A 27,576-nucleotide genomic window follows, 5' to 3' on the forward strand; every position below is an offset into this window, starting at 1 on the left:
TGCTCCTACACTTTGAAAGGAACCAGCTAAAGTGGTTCGGGTATCTGCACATGTAATAACGCATCGATGGAATCTAACAACACACCTAATAACATACCTTAAAACACACTTAAAAAACCTAATAAAAACATTATACATAATACCCTTTATTCACTGATATATATTATTAGTTTCTTTTGATTTACCAGTTTTATTTCATTGTGTACTTACACACAATACACAATCAGTGCATCAGAACCAGAACACCACAACCAGTGCAATCATCAGAACAATGCTCTGGTGTCAAGAGCTTGGTTGATTGTAATTGGAGCATTTTGTTCCAGATATGCTTTCCCCTCTCTGTAGGAGCGAAAACCCCTGCTCTCTGAAAACTCTGGCTGCAGAAAAGCCTGGTTATACATTACAGATTTGACCTGAATGCTGACAGACGTGGAGCTGTATGCTTATGGACGTGTCTCCAATAGCACTGTCTATTCAAATCGAGCTGTCTGGGATGGACCCCTGACAGACCGGACTCATGGAACACCATCTGCTGTGATTTATGTGTGTGTGTGTGGTTTACACTCTGTTTGTGAAATTCACAGCTAACTGACCTTAAATGCACGGTCCATTCACCTGTGCTAACTGAGAGACTTTTACTTCCACAGAAAGGCCTCGGGTGGGTTAGTGGTTTGAACCTCAGACTGACGCCCAGAAGGCCAGGGTTTAATCATGAACATACGAAAGCTGGGAAGAGTTCACTTTTAAGTATCATAGATGAGTCTGTGTCTGTGACGAGTCTGTAATTTATACCTACATTTAATTTCAAATTACATTTTGAATTATAGTAATATCAAATAAATATTTCAAATAATAAATCTGTGATTAATTTTCTAAAAAGCCCATCGCCCTTGATTACTGTTGCTCTGTCTGACAAGCTTTCAAGGTTTGTATGTTTTAAAGCATTACTGAAAAGCAGGTTAATTTTTGAAGTTAAACTTTCTGGATCGTAAAATGAAATTCAAGCATGGGTTTCAGGGAACTACAATCTTGTAGAATGCACTCGTCATTTGTAGTCCACAGCAAAGCTCACTACATCAGCTGAATGTTGATCAGAATAAACGTAAGCACAGGTAGAAATGATTGATATGTCCAAATTCATTTGCATAAAATTCATCTGGCACAGATTCATCTGGCACTCACGATCTGGCTTCGCTCCAACTCTTGCTCAATAATTCACGTAGCCTTGCAGGAGAATTCTGGCCAGTGTTCAACCTCAATACCTACAGTAATAGGTGTTCCCAAGCCATTCCCTGAGGTAACACTTTATGATTTAAATTTAAATTCTGCTGTCCTATGACTTTTGGCATGTCAGTGTAGTTTCTCTTACACAGTTAATGAAGGAGCAGAGATCAATTCTGACACAGTCACAGTTGTATAAAGTATAAAAAGTGCAACAACCAAAAAAAAAAAAAACTTGAGTAATACGTATTTACATTTAATGAAACAATTCAATCAATCAAACGACACATCTAATAAAACCACTAATAACACAACTCATAACAGCCCTTATAACAGTTAAAATACAGCTATCAACAACACTAATACTACACCTAATAGCAAGTCATAACACCAATAAAAACATGCTTACCAACATAACTAATAACATGCCTAATAGCATGTGTACTACCACCACTAATAATACGCCTACTAACATAACTAATAACATCATGCATAGAATACATACTAACAAACATAATGATGACACAATGATAATAACATTCAATAACAAACCTTATTCTACATCTAACAAAAAATCTAATAAACTCAGCACACACTTAATAACATACATAAAAACACCATTATATTTTTTCCCTGATATTTATTATTAGATTCACTTCGATTTACCTGTTTTATTTCATGATGTACTTACAGTAACATGAGTGCATCCAAACCACAACATCAGAAACAGAGCATCCATCAGTGCTCTGGTGTCATAAAGTATAAAAAGTGCAACTAAAAACTGAACTATGGTGAGTAGAGTAATGCGTATCTACATTTACTGGAAGCATCAAATTCATGACTGCTGACCCCAAATACAGTTGATCAAGCAACTGTATTTGGTCAAGACATGTTTAGTATTTGACCCTCCAGCAGCAAAAAAAGTCTCATTATAACTTGGATTAACAGATCAGATCTGACTGCTGAGAGATGTGAGGCTGTATCTGTAGGGACGTGTCTGTAATGGCACTGTCTGCTTAAATCTGACTGTCTGTGATGGACCCCTGACAGACTGGACTTGTGGAACACCATCTTCTGTGGCTGTGGTATCGTCATGGAGAAGTGGAAGAGGATTTAAGTAGCAACCTGTGCATCTCTGGTAAATATCATGCCCAAGAGGGTTATGGTAGTGCTGGATAATAGTGGTGGTCAAACAAACTATTGGCACTTTGGGCATAGTTTGAACATTTGGGATGAATTATGTGATGGTACAAGACAACCTAAGTTGTGGTCAGTGATGGCTAAAAAATGGGAAAAATAACTCATTATCATTCTTAAACATTCCTTTTTTTAAAGGAAGGCTAATGAAGAAAAACGTGCAGACCTACATGGCCCTGCGTGAAAAAGTGTTTGCCCCAAATCCAAATTTAGCCACCCTTAGCAGCAAAAACTGCAATTAATAGTTTGCAGTAACTTGCAATAAGTCTTACACAGCTCCGTGAAGGAATTTAGGCACACTCATTTTTGTGGAATTGTTTTAATTCTGCCAAATTGTAGGTTTTTCAAGCATGAACCACCTTTTTAAGATCATGCCACAGCATCTCATTTGGTCACTTTGACTAGACCACTCCCAAGTCTTCACCTTGTTTTTTTTTTCATCCATTCATCCATTCAAAGATGGACTTGCTAATGTGTTTTGGATCTTTGTCCTGCTGCAGAACCCAAGTTCGTTTTAACTTGAGCAGATTCCGAACAGATGGCCAGACTTTCTCCTTCAGGAGTTTTTTGTAGACAGCAGAATTCAAGGTTCCAGCAAGTCTTCCAGGTCCTGAAGCAGCAAAACAGCCCCAGACCATCACACTTTTTTCATATTTTTTCTTTTTAAAATATGGCGTTACTTTTACACCAGATGTAATGAGACACACAACTTGTTGTCAAATTTTGTGTCGTCATTCCACAGAGTATTTTTCCAAAAGTCTTGTAGATCATCAATATATTTTCTGGCAATATCTTTTTGCTCAGCAGTAGTTTTAGTTTAGGCATTTAGGCCATTTTTGCCCAGTCTTTTTCTTATGGTGGAGTCTTGAGCGCTAACCTGAACTGAGGAAAGTGAGGCCTGCAGTTCTTCGGATGTTGTTGTGAGCTCTTTTGTGACCTCTTGGATGAGTCTTTGATACACTCCTAAATTTGGTTGGCCAGCCACTCCTTGGCAGGTTCACCACTGTTCTATGTTTTCGCCGTTTGTGGATAATGGCTCTCACTGTGGATCTCTAAGTCCCAAAACTTTAGAAATGGCATAAAGAATTACATTCTTTATCATTTGTTCCTGAATTCCTTTGGGTATTGGCATGATGTTTAGCTTTTGAGTATATTTTGGTCTACTTTGCTTTGCCAGACTGGTCTTATTAAAGTGATTTCTTGATTGAGAACAGCTGTGGCAGTAATCAAGCCTGGGTGAAGCTAGAGAAGTTGAACTCAGGTGTGATAAACCAGAGTTATGTTTTTTTTAACTCGGGGGGCAAACACTTTTTCACACAGGGCTATGCAGGTCTGGTTTTTTTTCCCCTTACTAATAAAAACCTTCATTTAAAAACTTTGTTGTTTGGGGGTCTGAATCTCTCTTTTGTATTGTTAAATATGCACATGCACCTAAGTGACAAAATTATGAATCACAATTTCAGTGAAGAATAAAATTACCGGCCAGGACCGTTCAGCATCATAACAATAGATTGTCTAATTGGTGGAGCACTACAGACAATGAACCCAATGAAATCCAAAAAGCTGCAGTTGCTGAAGCTCCTACTCACTAAAATGTGACCTTACACACACTGCCTCGGGGCAGCTTTTGTTCTATTGCATTATGTTCTGTAAGCAAGCATATTGTCCTTAGTTCCATTCCAGCCCTAAATAAGTGCTCTTACTGATTCAATATTTCAGCAATATTTCAGCAAAAAACACACCAAAAAAACAAGTCTGGTGTCTGAAATTTTGCTTCACACTTTACTTTCACACTGGAGCCATGAAGCTAATTTAGCTAACAAGAACTGAAAGCTTATATCTCACCAAATACAGTGTTGCTAATTGCAGGCCATAAAGGATAGGGCAAAACTGCAACACACTAAATAGGAGGGGCTAAACTGCTGATGATGCATCAGCATCATCATTTATCACTATCATTTGCATCAGCAAAATCATGCATCAGCATCCTCAGGATCATCATCATTAGCATTGGCATCATCATGAATCAGCATCCTCAGCATCCACATCATCACGCATCAGCATCATCAATAACATCATTGAACATTATTCACATCCGCATCCTCAGCATCATCATGCATCACTATCTTCAAATCGTGAACACATCAACATCAGCATCATCATGCCTCAGCATGCTGTTGCTAATGATGCTAATGCATGAGGATGCTGGTGTTAAGGACGCTGATGCATGATGATGCTGTCGCTAAGGACACTGATGCATGATGATGTTGATGCATGATGAAATTTATGCTGAAAATGTTGATGATGCTGATGCAAATGATACTGATCAGTATCGCCATCGTGAACATCCGGCCCACTCATGCATCTGGGATTGAGCATCACACAGTGTAAACAAGTATTATGGTCAGACAAATCAGTAGTCCAGATTTTTTATGGAAGAAACAGATGCCGTGTGCTTCAGATGGAAGGTGAAAAGGACCATCCAGACTGTTATCAGCCACATCCAAAAGCTCTGGTCCGTCATTGTATAGAAATGTGTCACTACACTTCAGGGATAGCAGCATTGATGCAGAAATACTCTGAGATCTTAGAAGAACATTTGCTGCCTTCAACACAGAATTCTCTTTTCCAGGGTTGACCTTTTATTTTTCAACAACACAAGCTGCGCCCATTACAAATGCATGGCCGCAGAAGAAGAGGATAAAGCGTGCAATTTTCACCTTTCCCCAGTAGAGAACGTGTGGAGAATTTCAAAGTGAAAAATGCGTCAACAGTGACCCTGCACTGTTTCACGCCTTATGACGTGTTTGTAAGAAGAATTGGACAAAAAGCACCTCTTGGTGTGGCTTTGTGCTTAATATTCATGCAGCGTTGTTTCTGTTTCTTTTCTGAGCTGGGTGTAAAACGTGGATGTGAATAATCTGATACTGTACCTGTATAAGCATCACCTGCCTGTGTTAAAGGTGAAAGACCTCCATTAGTGGAGCAACTGAATAAACAAGCAGACTCTGCACATCATTACTGTAGACTAGCGATTCATATTGACCTCCATAGGGTGTCTCGCTGACCTCACTGGAGCTGCAGCCTCAACACACAGAGCATTAGATGTACGAAATACAGGCATTTATCATGTTGGTGTTGCACACAAGCAAACACACATACTCTGAAAAATGACCTGACTATAAAAAAAAAAACCAGTACATTTAATACTAAACTGTTGTGCAGTTAGTCCTGCAATATAACAGCTGTATGGTGGGAATATGCTTAGCATGATGTGTGTGTGTAATGTGTATTAATGAGACTAGTATTCAATTATTTTACAGGAAAACTAAAATATCCAGGTACAAACACACTGGTAAACTGCAGATTGTCGCAGTTATCTGTCATGTAAACAGCGTATTCTGATTTCTTATCTCATAATGTCTAAAAATCGGATTAAGAATCGCAAAAAAAAAAAAAGTGAAATTTATTAAGAAAGGAACAGTGTAAAACAAAAGTCCATTTTTAACTTCTAGAGAAGATGACAAGTAGATATAACAAGATATAAACGAGATACACAGAAGAGTCAAAAATCAGCAAAAGTATCAAATAAGGGCAAACCAAAGTACCAAAAAAAAAAGCATAAAAATAAACCTAACACAAAGGCATACGAAAATATGAATATACTTGTACAATGTTTTGCAAAGAAGATTAAATACATCGACCACACAGGTGAAGCCAATTAGTACTCAGGGGAATTTGAAGGACAGAGCTCTGATTGTTAGATTAATCACAGGGTTAGGCATTGCATCATGGGAGATGTAGTCTGAGGCTCCTGCAGCATATGGAGCAGGAAGAACAGGGAGTGTAACAGTACAAAATGTACTCAGGACTCGAGAAACAGGTTGCAGCACAACTTTTGCACATCCGGGCCTGATTTTGTTACCGTTAAGCATAATACAGCTTTTGCTCTGAACATACTAAGTCATCAAAACCTTTTAGCTGGATAGGGACACTTTGCTAACACTAAGTAAATTAAATTTTTAATGTAGATACACACAAAAATATTATTCAAAACGCAAATATAAAAAATACCATTGCAGCTTTAGTGAGCTCCTTTTCTATTGGACAAGATAAATATTAGCAAAGATTTTAAGACAGAATTACTACATAATGCTGCTTTAAATGTTTCAGGCTTTCTGTGTCTGTGTAGGAATTAGAAGGGTATATTGTTGTATGTAGAAAAAAGCATACCCTATAATTGTCAAGAGCTAGTTAATGAACTAGCCTACCAGTTTAGTTTTTTTTTTAAGACTAGCTGGTCTTGAGATGGATTGTTTTAGCTGTGTTACAATTATCATATTAAAAGTTTACAATGTTAAATTGTGCAAGCCTATCATAGCCTTTAAAAAGACAGCATGGTTGTCTTTGTGATGTTGCATGTCGGCTAGCTTGGTGTTTAGTGTTTGACATTTATTGTTCACTTAAAACACATACAAATGATTTCAGAACATGACCGTATGTATTTGTTTGCTCAACTGTGTGCGTTAAGCTGAGGGGAGAACTTTCAGGCAGTGTAAGCAGGTGTCAACATACACAAATCCATTTATTCAGCAGTACAGTGTTCTTTAATGATGCTTTCCCATCTGTCCCCTTATTAATATTCACCATCTGATCCATAAACTCATCACACCTCCAGTAAACCCACCTGCTCTTACCTGTTATTTATCACTGAGAAACACACACCACACCCTCAGCTCAGGATCCTTTGCATACATACATGCATCTCAGTGTGCAGAGTAAGCAGGGTATATATATATATAACAGACATCTATCTATCTGTCTGACAATAAATAAATGTACTAGTTTATTAAAAACACCTTTTATACACACAGTACCTTCAGCTAGTTCTCCAGGTGTCACCATATTGAAATTGAGTCACAATAATTCAAATGATGAGAACAAACATATAAGCAGGATAAGGGAACATTTTGCTAAATGAATTCTGTGAAAAGCATGAACAATATATTTATGCTTCCCACATAGATATATTTTTAACAACTGCTGGAATTCAAGTATTTCCACAAAATTAAATTTGCAATTTGTTTTCCATATTCTACCTGTTCATTTGTGCTTGTCAGTCGACTTTAACGTGACCTAATTTTAAGATCTCAATTACCTCAAGGTATGTCTTTGCATGGGGAACGCTATGCCCCTATGACTTATATAGTAAACCAGTTGGAAGCATTGGCTAAAAGCTCTGCATTTTGGAAGGCTAGAGGTAAACTGAGATGGGCTGATAGACAAAAGTTGGTAACGTTACTCAATATCATGTTACACTACATCCCAAGTCAATTTCGCATTGGATTTCTCTTTCAAGGGGCTGCTATGCTAAGACGAGAGAGTAGATAGGAAAATATATATTTACAGCTCTCTTTCTTTGATTTTCCTATTTTTAGGTATATGTTTGAGTAAAATTAACATTGTTGCTTTATTCTTTAAACTACAGAAACATTTGTCTTTCTTCAAATTCCAAATAAAAATATTGTCATTTAAAGCATTTATTTGCAGAGAATGAGAAATGGCTGAAATAACAAAAAAGATGCAGAGCTTTCAGACCTCAAATAATGCAAAGAAAACAAGTTCATTCATTCAAGTTTTAAGAGTTTAGAAATCGGTAGTTGGTGGAATAACCCTGGATTTAAATCACAGTTTTCATGCATCTTCTTCTCCACCAGTCTTACACACTGCTTTTTGGATAACTTTATGTCTTTCCTGGTGCAAAAATTCAAGCAGTTTAGCTTAGTTTGATCGCTTGTGATCATTCATCTTCAGGACTACAGGACTGTATCTATCTCTCTGTTTGTCTGTCTGTCTGTCTGTCTAGCTGGAGTTATCTAGCTAAGTGAAGCGTTTTGACATATTGAACGTACCTCTGCTGTTCGCTTATTGAACGCACCTTTTAACGTGGCTTCACGTGACGGCTCTCTCTGCATTTGGTGTTGTTGGTACCCGTAAGCTGAGCTCGTGGGTATGTAATATAATCAGGTACTCTCTGAATTTATTCACTTTAAACTCTCGGTGTGTATCTGTGTGTGTATTATCCGTGTCTGTGTGTGTTCAGCCTCAGTCTGTGTCTGTGAGGCTGTGCAGTGTTTTCTGCAGTTCAGGGTTTGAGTTCTGGTTGAGGGTTAAAAGTTTTATAGTCGCTTATGCAGAGGTAAATCAATTTTAAAGTGTAAACGTGCTGTTTTGATCCTGCAGAGACGGAACGTGACGTGATCTGTGCCCTCAGGCACCTGTATTCACACAATTACAGCCATGAAATATCTACACAGCCAGCTTACAGCGTTTCTCGGTCATTTTGGTCTATTTCTCACATCAGAAGTGAATTTCTTAAAACCAGTAACGCTATGTTTAGCCTGCATATCATCTATTCACTTGTGCACATCATAGAAGCCATTTCTCATTCTTTCTCCCAGAGTCCTGTCTGCTCTTTTCCCATATTATCAGTATGCTCTGTAGATAACAATTATTATAACTATTGTAACTACTTTACTGTGCTGAACTGCTCTCCTATCCAACAAAGCATCTTGCCATTACAGTACACAGGTCCTTACATTTAGATTAGTTAAACCAGTTTTCACGACCTGTAAAACAGTTTTTATACATTTTTATTAGACATTTCTGCTAAATATCTCGTAAATTGACCACTAGCTATTACATACATCATGACTTTTTTGTGGATATCTTCTAAATATCTCGTAAATTGACCACTAGCTATTACATAAATCATGACTTTTTTTGTGGATCTGGAATGTGATTTTGAGGGCACTGTACACTCAAATAATGCACCATGCTTTGTAGTAAACTTCACTGCATACTATATGAGCTAAATGTGTCCCAAAATGCATTGCAAGTCTCGCTACTAAGCAACATACAGCCAAATAAACAAAACAACGAGTCATCAGGGTTGTCAAATAGTTAACTACATTAGCATCCAGATAAAACCAATTCACTGGATAAAACGTGTTTCAAATCCGCCTCAATGCAGAGAAAACCTCTCATGTTCTCATGTTCAGCATATTAAGAGTATTAAAGGATTAATTTCAACATGCCCTTTAATAGAATAATTCATCCTAAATATCACTTATTACAAAAAAAATCAACACATTTAAGTGATTTTATCTGCATGTGTGTATTGTTTATTGTTTTATGTAAGATAAACTTGCAAGCAAAGAAAGAAAGTAAGTACTCATACATAATAACCAACACAAACATTTATTATTTAAATTTCCATCAGCAGGACTAGCACTGTCTCTGCAAGGTTAGCATTATCTGTCTGCAGCACTGATGCATTAAATTTCTTAACACTTAGCACTAAAGCACTGCGTTTCCTCAAGACAATTTCAGGCACAATTCGACATTAGGTATGAAACCACCCAATCAACACTATGTGTCCCTGGACCCTGTAACTTAACACATTTCTCCACTTAGTTCATGAAAAAGCCACTAATCCCTAAACCATACATACCTGTCCTTATTATTATTTTTACATTTCTTCTCCTTTAAAAATCCCTTTATTGTGTTAGTTTCCACCTCTGCAGCACCCTCTCAGGTTTAATTGTGCTATAGACAAGACACTCATGCCCTGCTCCTAAACCCATACATCACCCAGTACCCCTCCCAAACTACCCTTCACATTTTGTAGCCTTTTTAAAATTTGAGCTGAGGGTGGAGTCAGCAAAAATCAGGCGGTTTAGTGACCCTTTAATGTGAGGATTATGTTTCTAAACAGTATAAATGTAACGGTCAGAGATTACTCCATGATCAGCATAGAGCATCACTAACTTTTAGATTGAAGTTTTAAACACAGTTTAGCTATTCAGCCTTACCAGAGCGGGCACATGTTAATGATGAAGGAGTGTCTGAATTAACTCGTATTTCAGCACTACTGTAGTGAACTAACTAACGCAACACTTTGAGGGAGTGGGTGCCGTTTCAGTTACAGCCTTGGTGTGCAATCTAACAATGTACTCTGTACTGTAATACAGTATACTTCATATTACAGATAAGCAGAGTGCCTCTTTCACCCCTCAGCAGGAGGATCCTACTCTCTGTTTCATGATCATAGCCAGGCCTTTTTGCAACTATTTTTTAAATATTTTGTTTCTTTTTCTTTTGTGAGGATTAAATATAAACTTTCCCCTTAAATATGCTTTTGTAGATTTCCAAACAAGATTAGACAATATATCTGGCAGTTTATTAAAAAAGAGAAATTTGTGGATCTCTGAAACTGGCCGACACCTGATTTAAAAAAAAAAAAATAAACAAAAAAACTCTGATAAAATCTGGACTTTGAGCCTGTTGAGCTCTGGACGGGATGCACTTTTGCTGACACACACCTGCACTGAGTTTTTTTTTTTTTTTTTTTACCAGCTCAGGGTTTGTTGAATTAAATCAAGAATCAAGTGGAACAAACTAATGGATCCCTTCGTATTGGATATTACAAAATACCAGCTAACTGGTAAAGTCTTGAGTTATGGGCAGTAATGTCAAGTGAACTCCAGTACAGTATGAATCAGGTTTAGGTATTTCCGTTCTCCAGCTTCCGAGCCGAATCAAGAGCATCTGTGAATTAGTGGGGTGTGCTCACATCATACAGAATAATATCATAAAACATTTTGACACGATAAAAAAACTCCACTATTGTTGTAATTTTTGGTCATTTCTTAAAAGCATGTTGTTTGTCTATTTTGAATGTTCGTTTGCAGTTTATGTGCATACAGTAAATACGCTGAACTTCAGTGTTGTGGTAGATTTTTGTTGAATCACTTTATTTTATTATTATTTTGTACTTTTACTGTTTTAGAAATAGATTCAACTTTTAAAAAACTAAATAAAACTTTAATATGTATTTGATTGCAGGAGTATATTCTTAAAATTAATAGAAAAAAAGGTAAATCATCAATAATATCGCTATAGAAAAATACCCTGAAATATCTTTATTTTAGGGCCATATTGCCCACCCCTACTGTGAATACACTGGCTTGCAAAAGTGTTCACCCACATTTTGTCACCTTACCGCTTGCACTTCACACTTCTCAGATTTGTATTTGATTAAAAATTTGAAAACCGGGTTTCATTTTTGTTCCACTTCACAATTTTCTTCTACTTTGTGTTGATTTGTCCCTTAATATCTCAATAAAAAACATTTCGTTTTGTGATTGTCCCTTAATATCTCAATAAAACACATTTCGATTTGTGGTTGTAAGGTGACAAAATATGAAAAAGTTCTAGGGGTATGAATAGTTTTGCAAGCCACTGTATGTCGAGCTGCATACTGTCCCTGTGTTTTACTACTGACTCAATGATATCAGTGTATTAAGTGTCTTCTCGTCTTCATCAGTTATGTCTGTGAGAGACTCCAAGCCGTATCTCAGCCTTTCCCAAGCTACTGAGCTCACGGGACGACTCTTCGGCCTGACCGTGACCAGTATCCGCCCACTGCCCAGTTATGATGACCAGAACTTTCATGTGGAGTCTGCAGAATCTGGACAGTATGTGCTGAAGGTCATGAACTCTGCTGCCAGCCAGAACCTGCATCTGCTGGAGGTCCAGACACACATTATGAACTTCTTATGGGAGAAAGGTCTTCCTGCCCAGACTGCAATGCCCACCGTAACCGGTCAGCTGATGAGTCTGGAGGAAATTGGTACAGTGTATATATACATTTATTTGTTCTGGTGACTTGCTGTAAATGTAGAATGCCTATCAGTGTTAATGTAAAATTGATAAAGTCGGAAAAGCATAGCATGAATTTTGCTAATGTTCCCATTTAGTGTATAGCAAACCTGCTGAATCTGCTATGATTAAACAATGGAATATAATTACAGTACAAATATGACTGTGACCAAAATAGGTCCATACTTCTTAATTATGCTATGTTCAAGTAATTATTCGAAGATTGTATAGGCTAGTTAAAAAAGATATCTAAAAAAAAAGCTATTTGAAAAATGTTTAACATTTATTTCTAAACAAAGACTGTAATGGAAATACTCTAAATAAATCAGTATTGATTCGGAAATTGAATCAAATTGGGACCAAGTGATTTGTAAATCAGTGGCAATACTCAGTCCTAATACACAGAATTTATGGGCAAGTTTGACTTTTTCTTTGGCAGTCAGTGTAAAAGGTTTCAGTGTATGTTGTAAACTTGTGTGTCATCTAGAAAGTTGAGTTTTCCATTTGTAAATATTAGTTCATTGCCTTTTCAAGTGCAATTTTTTCAGTGATACTAATCATATTTCCCAGTTTTAGATACCATTAAATAGCAGGGTTAGTATTGGCCTATACAGGAAGACACTGTTTAGTTCACTGAGTAGCGTTAGATGCACAAATTAATTCAGATATTAAACTACGTAGCTGAGACTAGTGATGCACTAAAATGTAAAACTATTACATTTTACATTTTACGTATCTTTTGCACTGTTTACGTATCTTTTGCACTGCTTAATTTAATTTAAATTATTATATAACTGTATTTGCACTTTCTGTTTGGCTGACATCAGTTATCCTCACATTATGCACATCAACTGGTGTTCACTGTCTATTGTGTTCAACTGCACTACCTCCATTCTCCATCTCCATTACACACACACACACGAAGACTGTACATTTACACTGTATATTCTATTTCTTATTTGATTGTATTTATATGTATCTTTATATTTTATATTTTATCTTTTTTAACTTTGTGTATTGTGTAACCTGCTGCTGGATGCCAAGAATTTCCCCCCGGGGATCAATAAAGTATCTATCTATCTATCTATCTATCTATCTATTACAAATTTTCCCAAAACCAAAAGTTCTTTATTCACATGCAATTGTTTACATAAACAATGGAAGGACAAAATAACAGAAACACCACTTAATACTCATCCTGTTAATGCATTACTGAAATTTAAGTAGAAGTAAATGATTGCTTATTTAAGAAAATTCTCAAGTGATGGGTTAAGTTAATTTTTTTTGAGTTGCATTTGTGTTTCTTCTCCAGTATTGTTGGGACAGTGAGCAGTTAATACAGTAATCAAGAAAAATGATCAACAAATGTTATTTTCATCCTTTTACGTCCAATGCCAGGTACAGCTACACTTTTAGGGAAGTTTCTGTTTTTGTGCCAAAAGCAAATACAAAGCTTTTTCACTCCTGCATGTTAAATTAAGGAGGTCTGGCACAGTTGGGTGGTCTCAGAGGAGGTGTGCTTTTCTAGACCATATTACTGTCTTTATGCCATTCTCCACAACAGAGGCTGAGTGTTGAACGTACAATATCCTATAATGACTCTGTTTTTCCACCTTTTCTTACAGACTGTGGTTTTGGCCTGCAGAAGTATATGGTGCGTTTGCTGACATTCTTACCTGGAACGCCGATGGCGAAGGTGACCTACACTTCACAGTTTTTGTTTGAAGTTGGAAAAATGGCTGCCACCGTAGACAAATTACTGCTGCAGGTAAAGAATAATGTGTTAAAGAAATTAACACCGACTAATGTCCTTCTTTGGTAGTCTTTGTCTTGAAGCTACAATTATTGGTCACTATAACACGATGGAAGCAAACAAAAAGTCTCTGCTTGGCCTCCTTGTTGTCATGGTTGCACAACTGCAGGTAGCATAGTCTAAAAGAAGAGGGTGGCATTGAACTCTGAAGACTAATTTATGCTTCTGTGCTGCTACACATAATCTATGTCCTTATGCGCACTCCCCCGAAAAATATTACAGCGATAACAGCAGCTGTGATTGGTCCACTGAGTCCTGTGTTCCCGCCTTCACATGCACACCAGACATTAACACAGTCAGTCCAACAAACAATTTCTGCTTTGAGAAATAGTATAGGAATTCAGCCAAAAGAATATAGGCAGGCTTGTTTGTCTAAGTAACTGGTTGAAAGTGATGTAAATGGTTTAATTTGTAGTAAAAACCCACAATTGGGAAAATGAGAAATAGGATCAATGAAATAAATGTCAAGCTTGAAATTACAATATTGCTAGTTACAATATGTGTCCTGATATTGTTTTGGCACATGCAGTATTTGAGGAGTAGTTTGGAATTGGAAAGGACTGTTAAAGTTCCATTTGCTCCTCAGCTAAAGTGAATCTGAATTGTACAGTTGAAAATTTACATTGATTAATTTAGCTTAATAAATCACTATGATTAGCCTATAATTAATTAGATTGTTTAACTGCTTGAAAACACTCAAAACACACAAATCATAGAGTTGTTGTTTGCCTTCACACTTTAACCACAGAAGCACCAGTATGGGTGCCAAGTGGTCCAGAGGTCTAAAGCGCTGCCACTATGAGCGGGAGGTCGCAGGTTCGAACCCCCGCTCATGCAGCTTTGCCATCAAGCTGCCTGTGCTCAGAGGGAGCAAAATTGGCCCTGGTGGGTAGATGGTGCTCTCCCCCCACATCACTACTAGGGTGATGCCCGCAGCACAGGGCATTGATGTATCAGAACCGAGCCGCTGCGCTTTCCTCCAAGCGCGCTGGCTGCTCGGCAATGCTGCACCAGCAGCAGCTCGAAAAGAAGCAGTGGCTGACTTCACATGTATCGGAGCAAGCATGTGTTAGTCTTCACCCTCCTGGTGTGTTGGAGCGTTACTAGTGATAGGTGGAGTCCTAATTGGGTTGGGTAATTGGCTGTGTAAATTGGGAGAAAATACGAAAATATAGAAATAAAATTATATATACAAAAAAAGAAGCACTAGTACCGTGCAAATGATAATATGTCCAAATGTTTGTGGACATATTTAATACTTTCCGCTATTTTAAGTTGCACCCATTGCTGGCACAGATGTGAAATGCAAACATAAAGCTTGTCTAGTTCCTGTAGAAAGGTATTGCCAATAGAATAGGTCTCTCTGAAGCAGATAAACATAAACCTACTGGCACCATGTCTAATGCCAAGTGTGTACTGCAGCAGTATTACTGTGTTCTCTGGAATAAGGTAGTTCCATCAAGTACTTTTGGAATAAGTTGTGGAGTTTGGGATGATGATCATCCAACACCCTGACCTCACCAATGCTTTTTACACTGAATGGAATCAAGTTCCTTACAGCTGTTCTCCAAACTCTTGTAGAAAACATTTCCTTGGACAGTACAGAAAGTGGATGGTGTGTGTATTCCAGCCTGGCCTTCCTATTCACCTCGTTAACAGTTTTTAATTTTTAATCTTCTGGTGAACCCTTTGTAATTTTGTTCCCGATCTTCTGCGAACAGTAGATTGTGATATCTTTACTCCTGCCCTCTAGAAGTTGGTGCTGAAGTCACTACCAGTTGTTTTAGGGTCTTTTTTTACAGCACGCATAATGTTTAGAGGTGTGCCAAAAAATCGATTCACATAAGAATCTTGATTCTCATTTACTACGATTCAGAATCGATTTAAAATGTCCCAAAATCGATTCTGAGGGGCGGGTTTTAGACTGATTTTGGGCTGGGTATTTTTGTTGGACCTGGCAACCCTGGGGATAGCGCTTGTCCTTTCAAACGGAGATCTTCCAGACACACACAGAGCGTAGGTGTTTGAGAATCACCGGTAAGATGGCAGAACAAGCACTATATTACATTAGATTAACGTGTAGTTTCAATGTTTTATGGCAGAATGCTTCATAACAAGCATAAAAAAGATCGCTAGTAGTTAGTTTCAGTAACTGTTAGCTAGCTAACTAGCTAACTTTCCAGTTCCACCTTAAATAACGCTACAGGTGGCAGCGGGCTGCAGCATTTAAGGCGGAACGGAAAAATACAATAAGCTAATCAGAGCTAATTTCAGCTCCTCATCACAGAGGAATTAAGGAATGGACCATATGAATTAATTTCTCCACCTCCTGCCCCCTTTCTGAAGAAATACAACGACCTTAAATTAACTAGTTAATCAGCAGCTGCTCCTGAACTTTAGCGCTCCACTGCTATCATCACATCAGCCCAGCAGCGTCACCTACACACCACCGCTAGTAGCCTGGTAATAAAGCAGTGTTATTTATTATTTATTTATTGTTCATTAACGTCATTGTGATATCCCAGTGATTCCTCTGTCACTGAGGACCCACATTCCTGCACATTTTATTGTTTTTGTAACACATTACCTGCTCCAGGACCAGTGTATATTATGGAGGGTTTTTTTTCAATAAGATTCATAAGCCAGAAGCAGAAATTTTTATAATTCAAATCGTTTTGAATCAAAAATCGATTTTGAATCGAATCGTGGCCCCCAAAATCGGAATCGAATCGAATCGTGAGATAGTAAACGATTCCCACCCCTAATAATGTTTGTCACCGACTGATGTGTTTTTTCTTGGTCTACCTGTTGGACACCTGTTACTTACCAGTACATCAGTGATGACCTTCTTCTTCAGGACTTTCTAATCAGTTGTAATAGCTATGGACAATATTTGTACAACGGCTCTGATTGATTTTCCATCTTCTCTCAGCTTCACAATTGCTTGTTTTTCAATATATGATTTATAAAATAATAAAAAAAATACATTTGATCACTTTCTGTTGCTCCTTTTTACAAATGTGATGTAGATGGAGCATCCACACCTCAGCGCTCTTCAAAGAGAAAACTTCATCTGGAATTTAGCAAGTGTACCTCTATTGGAGCAGTTCCTGCCATTGTTTGATGGAGAGCCCATACAAGAGGTGGTGAAGAGAGTTTTTGAACAGTACCGAATCAACATAGCACCAAAGATACACTGCTTTCGTAAATGTAAGTTTCCTGTGCTGCTGATGTCAACCACTTGATCAAGCCACCAATTTTTCATAATTTTCCAAATGATATTTTGTCCCTGATATTTTGTTTCTTGCTCTGCAGGTATTAACCATGGTGATTTTAATGATCACAATGTCCTTGTTGAATCAGACGCTTCATCTGGGTACAGGATCAGTGGAATTCTCGACTTTGGCGATATGAGCAATGGGTATTTTGTGTTTGAGCTGGCCATCACCATCATGTATTTGATGATCGAGAGCTCCTCACCGTTAGAAGTTGGGGGTCCAGTAATTGCAGGCTTTGAGAGTGTGATTCCGCTGAACTCGGAGGAGAGGGAGGCGGTCTACCTGCTAGTCCTGAGTCGCTTCTGCCAGTCTCTGGCTCTGGGCCGCCACGCAGTCCAACAGCAGCCTGAAAATGAGGAATACCTGATGATTACGGCCAGACCGGGGCTCCGGCTGCTGCAGCTGCTGTGGAACACGGGCAAGGATAAGGTGGAGAAGATCTGGTTGAGCGGAGCTGCGGAGTTCTTAAAGAAAAGCAATAATGCTGTGACACAGAATTAATTAAGGTCAATTTATGTCAAATTTGCAAACTTACATGTTTATGGGGATTCTATGTGATAGACCTAGTAAAATAGCAAGTACTGTGGACTGAAAAAATAATACATTAATACAAATGGTGCACTTGTATGTAATACTTTTTGATGAACCTGATTCAATATTTTTTTTATTTTTACTATTGAATAAATATGCAAAGCGTTTTTCCCTTGGTTTGGTTTGTTTTCACACAAGGAAAAACCACAGGAGTGCCAAAGTGCATCCCAACAAACCACTTTAGAATATTCTCTTTGATTGGAGCAAGAAAATTAATACAGGAAGAAGTTCCTATGCTCTGATATAGTACATATTTTCTGTGTAATTTAACATGGAGTGATGGCAGATGGCAGAATCTGGAAATTATAGAAGGTTAAGTCATTTTAAGTCATTTAGCTCACACTTGTGGGGTACGCACGATAGTCAGATCGAATTTGGATCACATTCTCACCACAAACTAACTGCTCTTTGTTAGTTTGTTTGGGACCAGACTGAGACCACCTCCTCTAGCAGGTCTCAAAACAGTTTTAATCAGCATATGAGTACAAGAACTGTATTCACACCTGCTCAACATAATAGCATCAAAGGGAAAAAATAACCAGGGCAAAAAGTGCTGGTGTGGAAATGCTCTAAGTAACTGGAAAACCTCAGGTATGCCTTTTTTACATGTGTCTTACTATAGCAAAGGCTTTAGACCCGCTTTGAGATCTTTAAGGTTTCACAGAATAAAACAATAAGACTGTGAATCGGGAACAATTAGAGCATAATAATGTGATTTTTGTATGTGTGTGTGTGTTGACCGCAGCAGGGATACTTAATTTGATAAATTAAGCTTCTTTAAGTAGGTTTTTATGTACACATTACAGTGGCCCTGAAGGGAACAATTACATAAAAAAAGAAATAAAAGGTCATATAATAAATAAAATGCTGAATTAAGAAATGTATTATTTTGTTTGTTTTTATTTCATTTATTCCACTTGTGTTGAGAGTACATGATGATTAATGATTTTCTCTTTATTTTTATATATATATATATATATATATATATACAGCTCTGGAGAAAAAGGAGTTATTTATAACTATATTTTTCTTTTCATTGGCTTTCCTGAGAACAAAAAAAATTAGCAACGAGACAGCATTACTGGCCTATAGGTAACTTCCAGGTATGGGAATATCACGGCCGTCCAATAAAAAAGTTTTTAATTTTGTTAACCATTGTTTAATGGCTTTTTAGTCTGTAGTAATAATTCTCGATGACCAGACTAATAGAATAATTTTTTTTAATTACTGTACAGTGACAATGTATACTGACATATGTAAAATATAAAATAATAATAGTGGCAGTTTTTGTTCTGATTTCAGAACATTTGGAACAAGATGCAACCCCCTACTTGTTTTTGGTTTATTTAACTGTATTTTATACAGTATACAAGCATATAGTTTAGCATAATAGGATTGCACACACATTACAAGAACACTTAAAATCTAAGAACTAATTTAAACCTAGTTTAAAAATACATATTTTATAATTGGTTTAATAATTTGTATTTTTCAGTGTTGTGTGTGTGTGTGTGTGTGATTTTGTTTACCATTTATCATATCACAACTTAATTTTAAAACTTTCAAAAAGTGGTTCATCAGGGTCACTGTAATACAGTAAATAACAGTAAATAAAAAATCTTTTTTATTATGAAAATGTGAAATAATTTAAAACTTTAACACTATAAATGAAATATAATTGCAAAAAATAAAATGCTGAATTAAGAAATTCATTCTTTGTTTTTATTTCATTTTTTCCGGTTGTGTTGAGTGTACACATTAGTTAAATGATTTATTATTATTCGTATTCTTCTTATTATTATTATTTAATTTCTAGGTTTTTTAAAGTTTTCTTTCAGAGCAGTTCATCAGTTGCTCTCGTCTCCATATCCTTGATCTCTAATACAAAACATAATTAAATTAAGATTAAATTAACACATTTGAAGTCCCACGGGCAAGGGACAAAAAACTTAGGAACCTAGTGCACTATTTGTATTAAAGGCCCTGATTTGGGAAGCACCTCTCGAGGATGAGCAGGATGAACTGTACAAGTGCAGAAAGAGGCCTGCTTTCTATCTATCCCCTAAAGACAAATATACTTGAGCTAAGAAATTATAATTCAGCAGGATGTTCACCACAGGAGACGCTCACCTCCCATCATTATCTGCTCTAAATTTGAATTAATATTTTATCTGCTCTCACTCACGCTGAGAATTATAATCTGCTGAGGCTGAAATAAAGAATGACTGTTCTTTTTGGTCTGTTATGCCCTTCAGAAGTACTGGAAGAGTCTGTGTTTTTATCTGGACAATCAAGCAAAATCTGGATCAAAGATAAATATAGAATTGTAAAGTAGGGTGATTTAGTGAATCACTACTGCTTGATGTCAATTTAGGGTGTCCTGTCACTAAGTACGGTTTGGTTCAATCGTTCTAGAGCACGGTTGGTTCTGCCCTTTCCCCACATCCCGCTGGCCTGCACTCACACTGCGTTTAAACAATGCGTGTCTGATGCATGGGCTTGCCGGTGTTGTGTCAAATTCAGCACCCCTGCCATGAAAAGCACCCTTTCTCAGGAGCACGTTCACGCCGTCTTCTTGATATAGAAGGAGATAATCTGCCTTAAATTACATATGCACCAAAAGTCATGGTTATTTCGGTCACAGTTACATGCATAGAGACATAGCGCGAACTCGTGAGAGGGGGTGCTTTTCCTGGCAGGGATTCTGAATTTGGAACAACACTGCCTTGTTTATTTACAGGAACATTGCATTACTGACATCATCATGTTCTGTGCTCAGGCACGGGTTGCGCTCACACTACATGAGTACTGTGCTCAAGTCCAAGTGAACCATGCTCATGCCCACGTCTTCAAGCACGCCAGGGCACGGTTTGGAGCGATCACACTAGACAATCGAGCCGTGCTTTTGAAGGTAACTATGTCTATGCATGGCACAGATTGCCTAGTGTGAGTACACCCTTAAATTCTATACGGCTCAGGTAGCATGCTTTAGGGACAGGTAATACACAATGTACCCATTGGTTAAAATATTCACAGTTGACTATGTAGTGTTTACAATGAACCAGGAATGCCACCTCTCCCAGAAGTTGCATGAGTCTTTTGCATGTTGATAGTTGCTCCCTGATGCTTGCAAGTCTTGCATCCTGTACAATATTTGAATGTACCGTCAACCTCTTTTTCAGTGTCCATGATTTCAGTTCACTTTGTTTAGTTCATGCTTTGTGGCTTTTTTAGAACAGAATGTAAGCCATTAGAGTCTAGTGAACTGAGTGGAGAATTAAAACAGTGCTTGAACTTGGCTGACACAGTACACTGTGCATTACTTCAGTAACGGATACTGTCATGTCATATTATTTCATGTCGTATCACGTCATATCATAGCCTTCATCAGCTGTTAAAAAGAAGTTGATTCCTTGTAATACGCTGAGACATTCATGACTTCACATTTTAATGAGGACTATCTGAACTCATTATTAGAGCCTGAGCACTTTTCTGTTTCTGTTTGTGTGTATTTTCTGCTCTCTGGTAAATCTGTGTGTGTGTTTGAGTGCATGTGTGTGACCTCAGGGATGGATGTTTGCTGACCAGAGTGAACACGGACATGAATGTGATGTCAGATGCCATACCAGATCAGAGAAGAGTGCGTCAGCAAACCGTAGCAAAGAATATGACCTCTAATGGCTCCCACACACATGAACTATGTGACAGAGAGACTGGACACTGACATTTAACTGACCTCTACAGGCTCCACCCACTTACAGTTGGGCTAGTTTTACAATATACACAATCTCATTCCCCCCCTAATGAGAGAATGCCTTGCCTTGTTGCAACAGGCCTAGCCTTAGTCATATGTCAGGAGGGACATTCCAGAATTTTGTTACATTTCAGGGGTGGTCTTCAATTTGATCATTTTTAGTCATATATTTATTCAATACAGGTAATAGACTATCAAAAAGTTTGATATGTCAAGCTCAGGTATCAAAGCAGTTTTTTAATTAGATTATACAATATATTTGGTAACTTACAGTAACAGGGTTGCAAATCTAGGCTAAGTTGTGGTTTACCCCAGGAACAGATGCTAACTGTAAATGTAGCTATGTATACAAGATCAAGGACAAACATGGTTATATAAGTAAATAAAGTAAATTTTGACTCTACTCATTATTAGTCTTACAATATGAGTAACAGGGTTGCGTTCACTGAGTGACACACACAACTTGGACAAACATATTTGGAAAAAAAAAACTTGAAAATTGTCAGAGCACTTACCCTTGGTCTTGCCACGTGGGCAGAAAATGTCCTTATGATGTAACTTCCTTTGTGCCAGTAGACAAATATTTTAACTCTTTCTCTGCCAGGTAAAATTCCTTATGGTAACAGGGTTGCGCGCATGTTATGGGACACAACTTAATAGCATAAAAACTGTAACATGCAATACAATGTAGACCAAAGAAGTTGTTTTCATAAGTAAAGGAGATGCATATCAACAATATACAAGAGGAAGTCATTTATTTAGAGCTTATTTTAATTGTTAAATTTGCCAAAGGAGTTGGTCACCCAATGAGCGGGACAAGAGAAAACCAAAGGTATTTGGTCTTTTGAATAATATCTAAGGAGCTTATTTTTCCACCATATTTTACAGTTTGTCTTATAACAAGTTCCTTTTTCACAAAAAAAATGTCATTTAGATATTTTGGATATGAACATTTGAAATTTAAGTGGTGACACAGGACATGTACCAAAATCATGGAATGTCCCAGGAACATTATTGACACACTGCAAAAAGTTTATTGGCAAAACCTAGAGAAAATATATGTAAATATTCTGCAAAAAAAATATTCTGTTAATTTTTCTTAGTAAGATTTAATAAAAGAAGCAATTGCAAAGTCTCAAAATTAGTGAAGAAAGTTTTAAATCAAGCAAAAATCACAGATAAATAAAAAAATAATTTAATTTGGACACAGAACCGGAATCAGAATACACTGACTGGTGATTTTGTGCTTATTTTGAGGTCAAATTGCTTAAAATGAGAATAAGATAATGAGGGGAAAAGACTTAAGATCATGATTCCTAAATTTAGCAAAAATTTCGCGTGCTATGGCTTTGGTTTTTGCAGTGCATTAGTGTAAAAATGGCTCCACCTAGTGAAGGTAACACTCAGTTACAGCTGTAACAGAGGGACCTGGGTCCTAAACATACAAACACAGCGCTGCGGTCTTTGGGATTGTACCTCTGTTTACTTCTTCTGGTTTGTCAATTATGTTTATTTTAAAAGCACTAATGTTGTACAACATTTTAAGTATGTTATTGTTTGGTGCTTGTTTTAGTGTTGCTCCCTCCTGTAACAGTGAATGTGAATGTGAAAGTGAATCCTGTTAATGCTACTTTTAGAATAGGTCCAATTAATGCTAATTTCAGTGCTGATACAGTGCTACTTTTAGGGTTAGTATAATTTATGCTAGTGTTTGTGCTAATATTGTTAATGCTACTTTTAGGGTTAGTATAATTTATGCTAGTGTTTGTGCTAATATTGTTAATGCTACTTTTAGAATTAGTATAATTAATGCTAGTGTTTGTGCTAATAATGTTAATGCTACTTTTAGGGTTAGTATAATTAATGCTAGTGTTTGTGCTAATATTGTTAATGCTACTTTTAGAATTAGTATAATTAATGCTAGTGTTTGTGCTAATAATGTTAATGCTACTTTTAGGATTAGTATAATTTATGCTAGTGTTTGTGCTAATATTGTTAATGCTACTTTTAGGGTTAGTATAATTAATGCTAGTGTTTGTGCTAATAATGTTAATGCTACTTTTAGGATTAGTATAATTAATGCTAGTGTTTGTGTTAATAATGTTAATGCTACTTTTAAAATTAGTACAATTATGTTTATTTTAAAAGCACTAATGTTGTACAACATTTTAAGTATGTTATTGTTTGGTGCTTGTTTTAGTGTTGCTCCTGTAGCAGTGCAGTTATTCTGTTACTTGTAGCATTTAGTGTTAATAAGGTTAATCCTACCTTCAGGCTTGCTACTTTTAAGGATAATTTAATGTGAATACTGTTTATGCTACTTTTACAATCGGTTCAATCCATGCTAATTTCTGTGCTAATAATGTTAATGCTACTTTTAGGGTTAGTGTAATTAATGCAAGTGTTTGTGCTAATAATGTTAATGCTACTTTTAGAACTGGCACAATTAATGCAAATGTTTGTAATAATATTTTAATGCTACTTTTAGGGTTTGGATAATTAATGCTACATTTTGTTTTATTCTGTTTATGCTCCTTTTAGAGTTTATCACAATTAATGATCATTTCTGTGATAATGTTAATGCTACTTTTCTGGTTTGTATAATTAATGCTACGTTTTGTGATACACTGTTAATTTTACTTTTAGGACTGGTACAATTAATGCTAATTGTTGTGATAATGTTAATGCTATATTTAGGGTTGGTATAATTAATGCCACATTTTGTGCTAATAGTGTTAATACACCTTTTTTGTGCTTATACATTTAATGCTAATTTTAGGGCTTTTACAATGAAGGTTATGTCTTGTGCTAATAATATTAATGCTAATTTTAGGGTTGCTACAATAAATGCTACTTTTTGTGCTAATCATGCTAACACTTAGGCTAAGCCCCAGATGTTTAAAATGTTCTGCTTGGAAGCAGTATGACAGATTTTTTACTCTACAGGTGGAGAGTGCACCTTACTGCAGCGATGGCAAATGGACCTTCTGAACAGCTTTTGTTGCGGTTGTTGACAAGCTGAGAGACACCGAACCGGCATCTGAAGAAAGAAGCACTTGGACTAACAAGGTAGAGCAATATTACAGGATTTTACACACATATATGGCTTAAGTTCCTCCATGATGCACAGGTCTTCATCTAAGTTTCATAGGGCAGTAGCTGTGATCCAGCCTGGAGTGACAATGCCAGAAGTGCCTATATCTCTATTACAATCAGTCTACTGTCAACATGATTTTGAAGCTGTTATCTTAAAGTAATAATTATTTGTTGTTTTAATAACTCCTAAAACTTATTTAATAAACATTAATACATAAACATTTAGTCATTAACCATCCCCCCTAATAATGCTAATAATGTTAATGCTAGGCTTGAACCAATACATGCTTTCTATGCATATACTCTTTAAGGCTACTTCCCAGATTGCTACATATAATACTTCTTTTTGTTCTAATAATGTTAATATATGTAGCAGGGATATTCAATGCGCATTATGTGAAAATACTACAAATAACTTGTGACGTACAAGTAAAATAAACAAATAAACAATATAAAAACACTAATATAAACATATATCTAGTTCACTGTACCCTCTTCAATCCTACTGGTGTGTATGACCATATAACATTATGTTTGGTTTAATTGTTGATTTAAAACCCTGTGCTTTTGGAATATATTTAGAATATTTTATCCACTTAGTTCCATCCAGACACTAAACCACAGGTGTTTTTTCAGAAACTGATTAATGTTCATTTACCTTTGCAATTGAGCATTTTTAAGCTGTGGTCATTTACCGTGTGTGGCTCTTGTTTAACTGTCTCATAACAGACATTTGTTTCAAATAGATTTCTTGTTTAGACGCATTTTTGATGCCAAAAAAAAAGAACATGTCCAGGAAAGATATGACGTATGGTCACCTTAGTATATCCACTGCTTAAATACCAAGAGGCTCTTCATCTAAATCCCTCTTGAGCTGATAGAAGATAAAGTGAAATGTGTGAGCGAGAGAGAGCGAGAGAGAGAGCTGTTGTCGAGTTATTGACAGTTAAATTAAAGTTTCTGAATGTTAATTCTCTGATCCAGCTCCCCGCTGCGTGCATGCTCTCGGATCTCTCCTCCAAATGAAATAAAGCGAGCAGTGAAGATCTCAGAAGGATATTAAAAGAGAAAATGCCGCAGCTAATCCTCCTGACATTTCAGAGCGCCTCACCACCCGCTGACACGAGCAGACAGTAATACTGCATTACTGAAAGTGTGGAGGACAAAAATGAAAATCTGAAAGATATTGTGTTTTGAAACGGGAGGCTTAGGTACGTTTATTTGTTTCATGAAAAACAACTTATGGCGGTGTGTTTTCAGGTTAGATGCGTTATTATCTGTTCTGTAGCAATAATGTTCACTATCGCTGCCGGTCTGTGTGTGCTTTATAGACTGGGACACTGTGTACACATTCGTGTTTGTTTGTATTCTAATAAAGGCTTCTAACTACACTTTTACAGGCGTATATATAACTTCCAGAAATGGAAGTTTTCAATAATAATTGACCTACTTAAATCCCACATTTAATTTGATCCAGTGCATTATTTTGCAGGTACTCTAAAACTCTAATGACACTGGATTAGACTAAAGCTATGGGCTGTGTGGACATGTCAAATCTGATCTTTTCCAAGTAGATCTAGTAATATATTCAATTTGTAGGCATGAAACATGAATGTAAATGCAAAATTCAAGTGGAATTTCTGTGGGTTTCATGTGGGTTTCATGCATTTTTATTTTTTTTGTTTGCATGTGCTTGAGAGAGTATAAAGATTGAAGGATCAAGCTGGGTTGCTGGTGTGCTAATGGTGAGGTAGAAATGGGGACTGAGGCCTATAGTAATGTTGTGTGAGGCTGGTAGCTGCTGTAAAATCACACAATTCAGCATTTTGCATGTTAGTATTCTCTGTTTCACAAGTTAGTATGCAGGAATGAGACCAGACATATCGGATGACAGCCACAAGACACCATGCACTTCCTGGTCTTTATTAAGCGTTGCTAGCTTGTCGTCCTAGCACCCCTAAAAGTGAAAGCAAAAAGTTGTGTTTTGTTTGACTTTTTAAACAGAAGTGTGTCTTTGATAAGCCAAAATGTTCGGTCTAAGAAAAAATATCATTAACAGAGTTTTAAGAAAATGCAGCTCCCTCACAGTGTAAATATGCAACCACTTTCTCCCCATGCTGCTGTGCACTGGGCACACAAAACTAAACATCACTCTTTTTGCTATTTTGGATTGATACTTTTTATAATTTAATTAGCAAATGCTGCAGGCTGGAGTGAGAGAGGCTAGCTGTTATGCTTTTAGTCGGTTTGTGTGTTTATTATATTTAGTGTGAGGTGCTAGACTAGTAATGTGTATCAGTTAATAAATGTTATCTATACTGAGTTCTAAGTAGTTTTTAGCTTTTATCTATTTAAATTAAAAGAGATAATGGGTGATGCAGCTGTGGAAGGACCTTTTCATAAAAAAATATGTATAAATGGGCCTCCAACAGGTTTATCTTCTTCTTCTATCTGCTGAAAAGATGTTTAAAATGAAAGTACCACAGCTGTCCTCGTATGTAAAGTTTTGTGTGTTTGATTTTAATCTAAATTATTCTATTTCTTGTGATATGATACACTCACTCCTTTTTTAAGGGAGGACAGTGGGGCTGGGTTTTGTTGGGCGATCAGCAGCCCTAAACCTCTGATCCTATAATGGAAATGGGAAAAGAAGTGGAAAAGAATTGTATGGCCTTACTAACAATTTGGCCCTGCAGCGGCCATAGTTGCAGGACTACCAGCTTACAGTAGCTTAAAGCAGTGATTAGTAGTACAATGATGCAGGTGTAAAAACTCTGTGCTTAGACACAACAATACTTCTAAGCCAATCAGAATTTGAGGGTGGAAAGAAGTTCAGTGTGAAGCAGATCGCATTGTGGGCAGATGCAGCAGGGTGGTGAAAACCACGGGAAGATTTACAGCAG

General features: G+C 36.9%; 1 protein-coding gene and 1 long non-coding RNA gene across 4 annotated transcripts in view; both read left to right on the plus strand.

Moving 5' to 3' along the window:
• The first annotated feature begins 8,323 nt into the window (after positions 1-8,323).
• Positions 8,324-17,930, plus strand: hykk.2 (hydroxylysine kinase, tandem duplicate 2). 3 transcript variants are annotated; one of them, XM_049465920.1, is made up of 6 exons: positions 8,373-8,428; positions 8,662-8,755; positions 11,807-12,112; positions 13,767-13,909; positions 16,984-17,164; positions 17,270-17,930. In XM_049465920.1, exons 2-6 carry the CDS (start codon positions 8,719-8,721, stop codon positions 17,731-17,733), a joined length of 1,131 nt encoding a protein of 376 aa, XP_049321877.1. In that variant the 5' UTR covers positions 8,373-8,428; positions 8,662-8,718; the 3' UTR covers positions 17,734-17,930. The 3 variants fall into 3 exon arrangements, with proteins under 3 accessions (XP_007234062.2, XP_015456982.2, XP_049321877.1); XM_007234000.4 differs by lacking the exon at positions 8,662-8,755 and having other exon boundaries at positions 8,324-8,428; XM_015601496.3 differs by lacking the exon at positions 8,662-8,755 and having other exon boundaries at positions 8,342-8,445.
• Positions 17,931-22,998: 5,068 nt separating this feature from the next.
• LOC125782318 (uncharacterized) overlaps positions 22,999-27,576 on the plus strand; it is a 79,202-nt gene continuing 74,624 nt past the window's right edge. The window contains exons 1-2 of the long non-coding RNA XR_007424937.1: positions 22,999-23,071; positions 24,524-24,646. This is a non-coding gene — a long non-coding RNA (uncharacterized LOC125782318). The remainder of the gene's footprint in view (positions 23,072-24,523; positions 24,647-27,576) is intronic.

The sequence above is a fragment of the Astyanax mexicanus genome, chromosome 16, assembly GCF_023375975.1.
Source record: "Astyanax mexicanus isolate ESR-SI-001 chromosome 16, AstMex3_surface, whole genome shotgun sequence".
Taxonomy (NCBI): Eukaryota; Metazoa; Chordata; class Actinopteri; order Characiformes; family Acestrorhamphidae; genus Astyanax; species Astyanax mexicanus.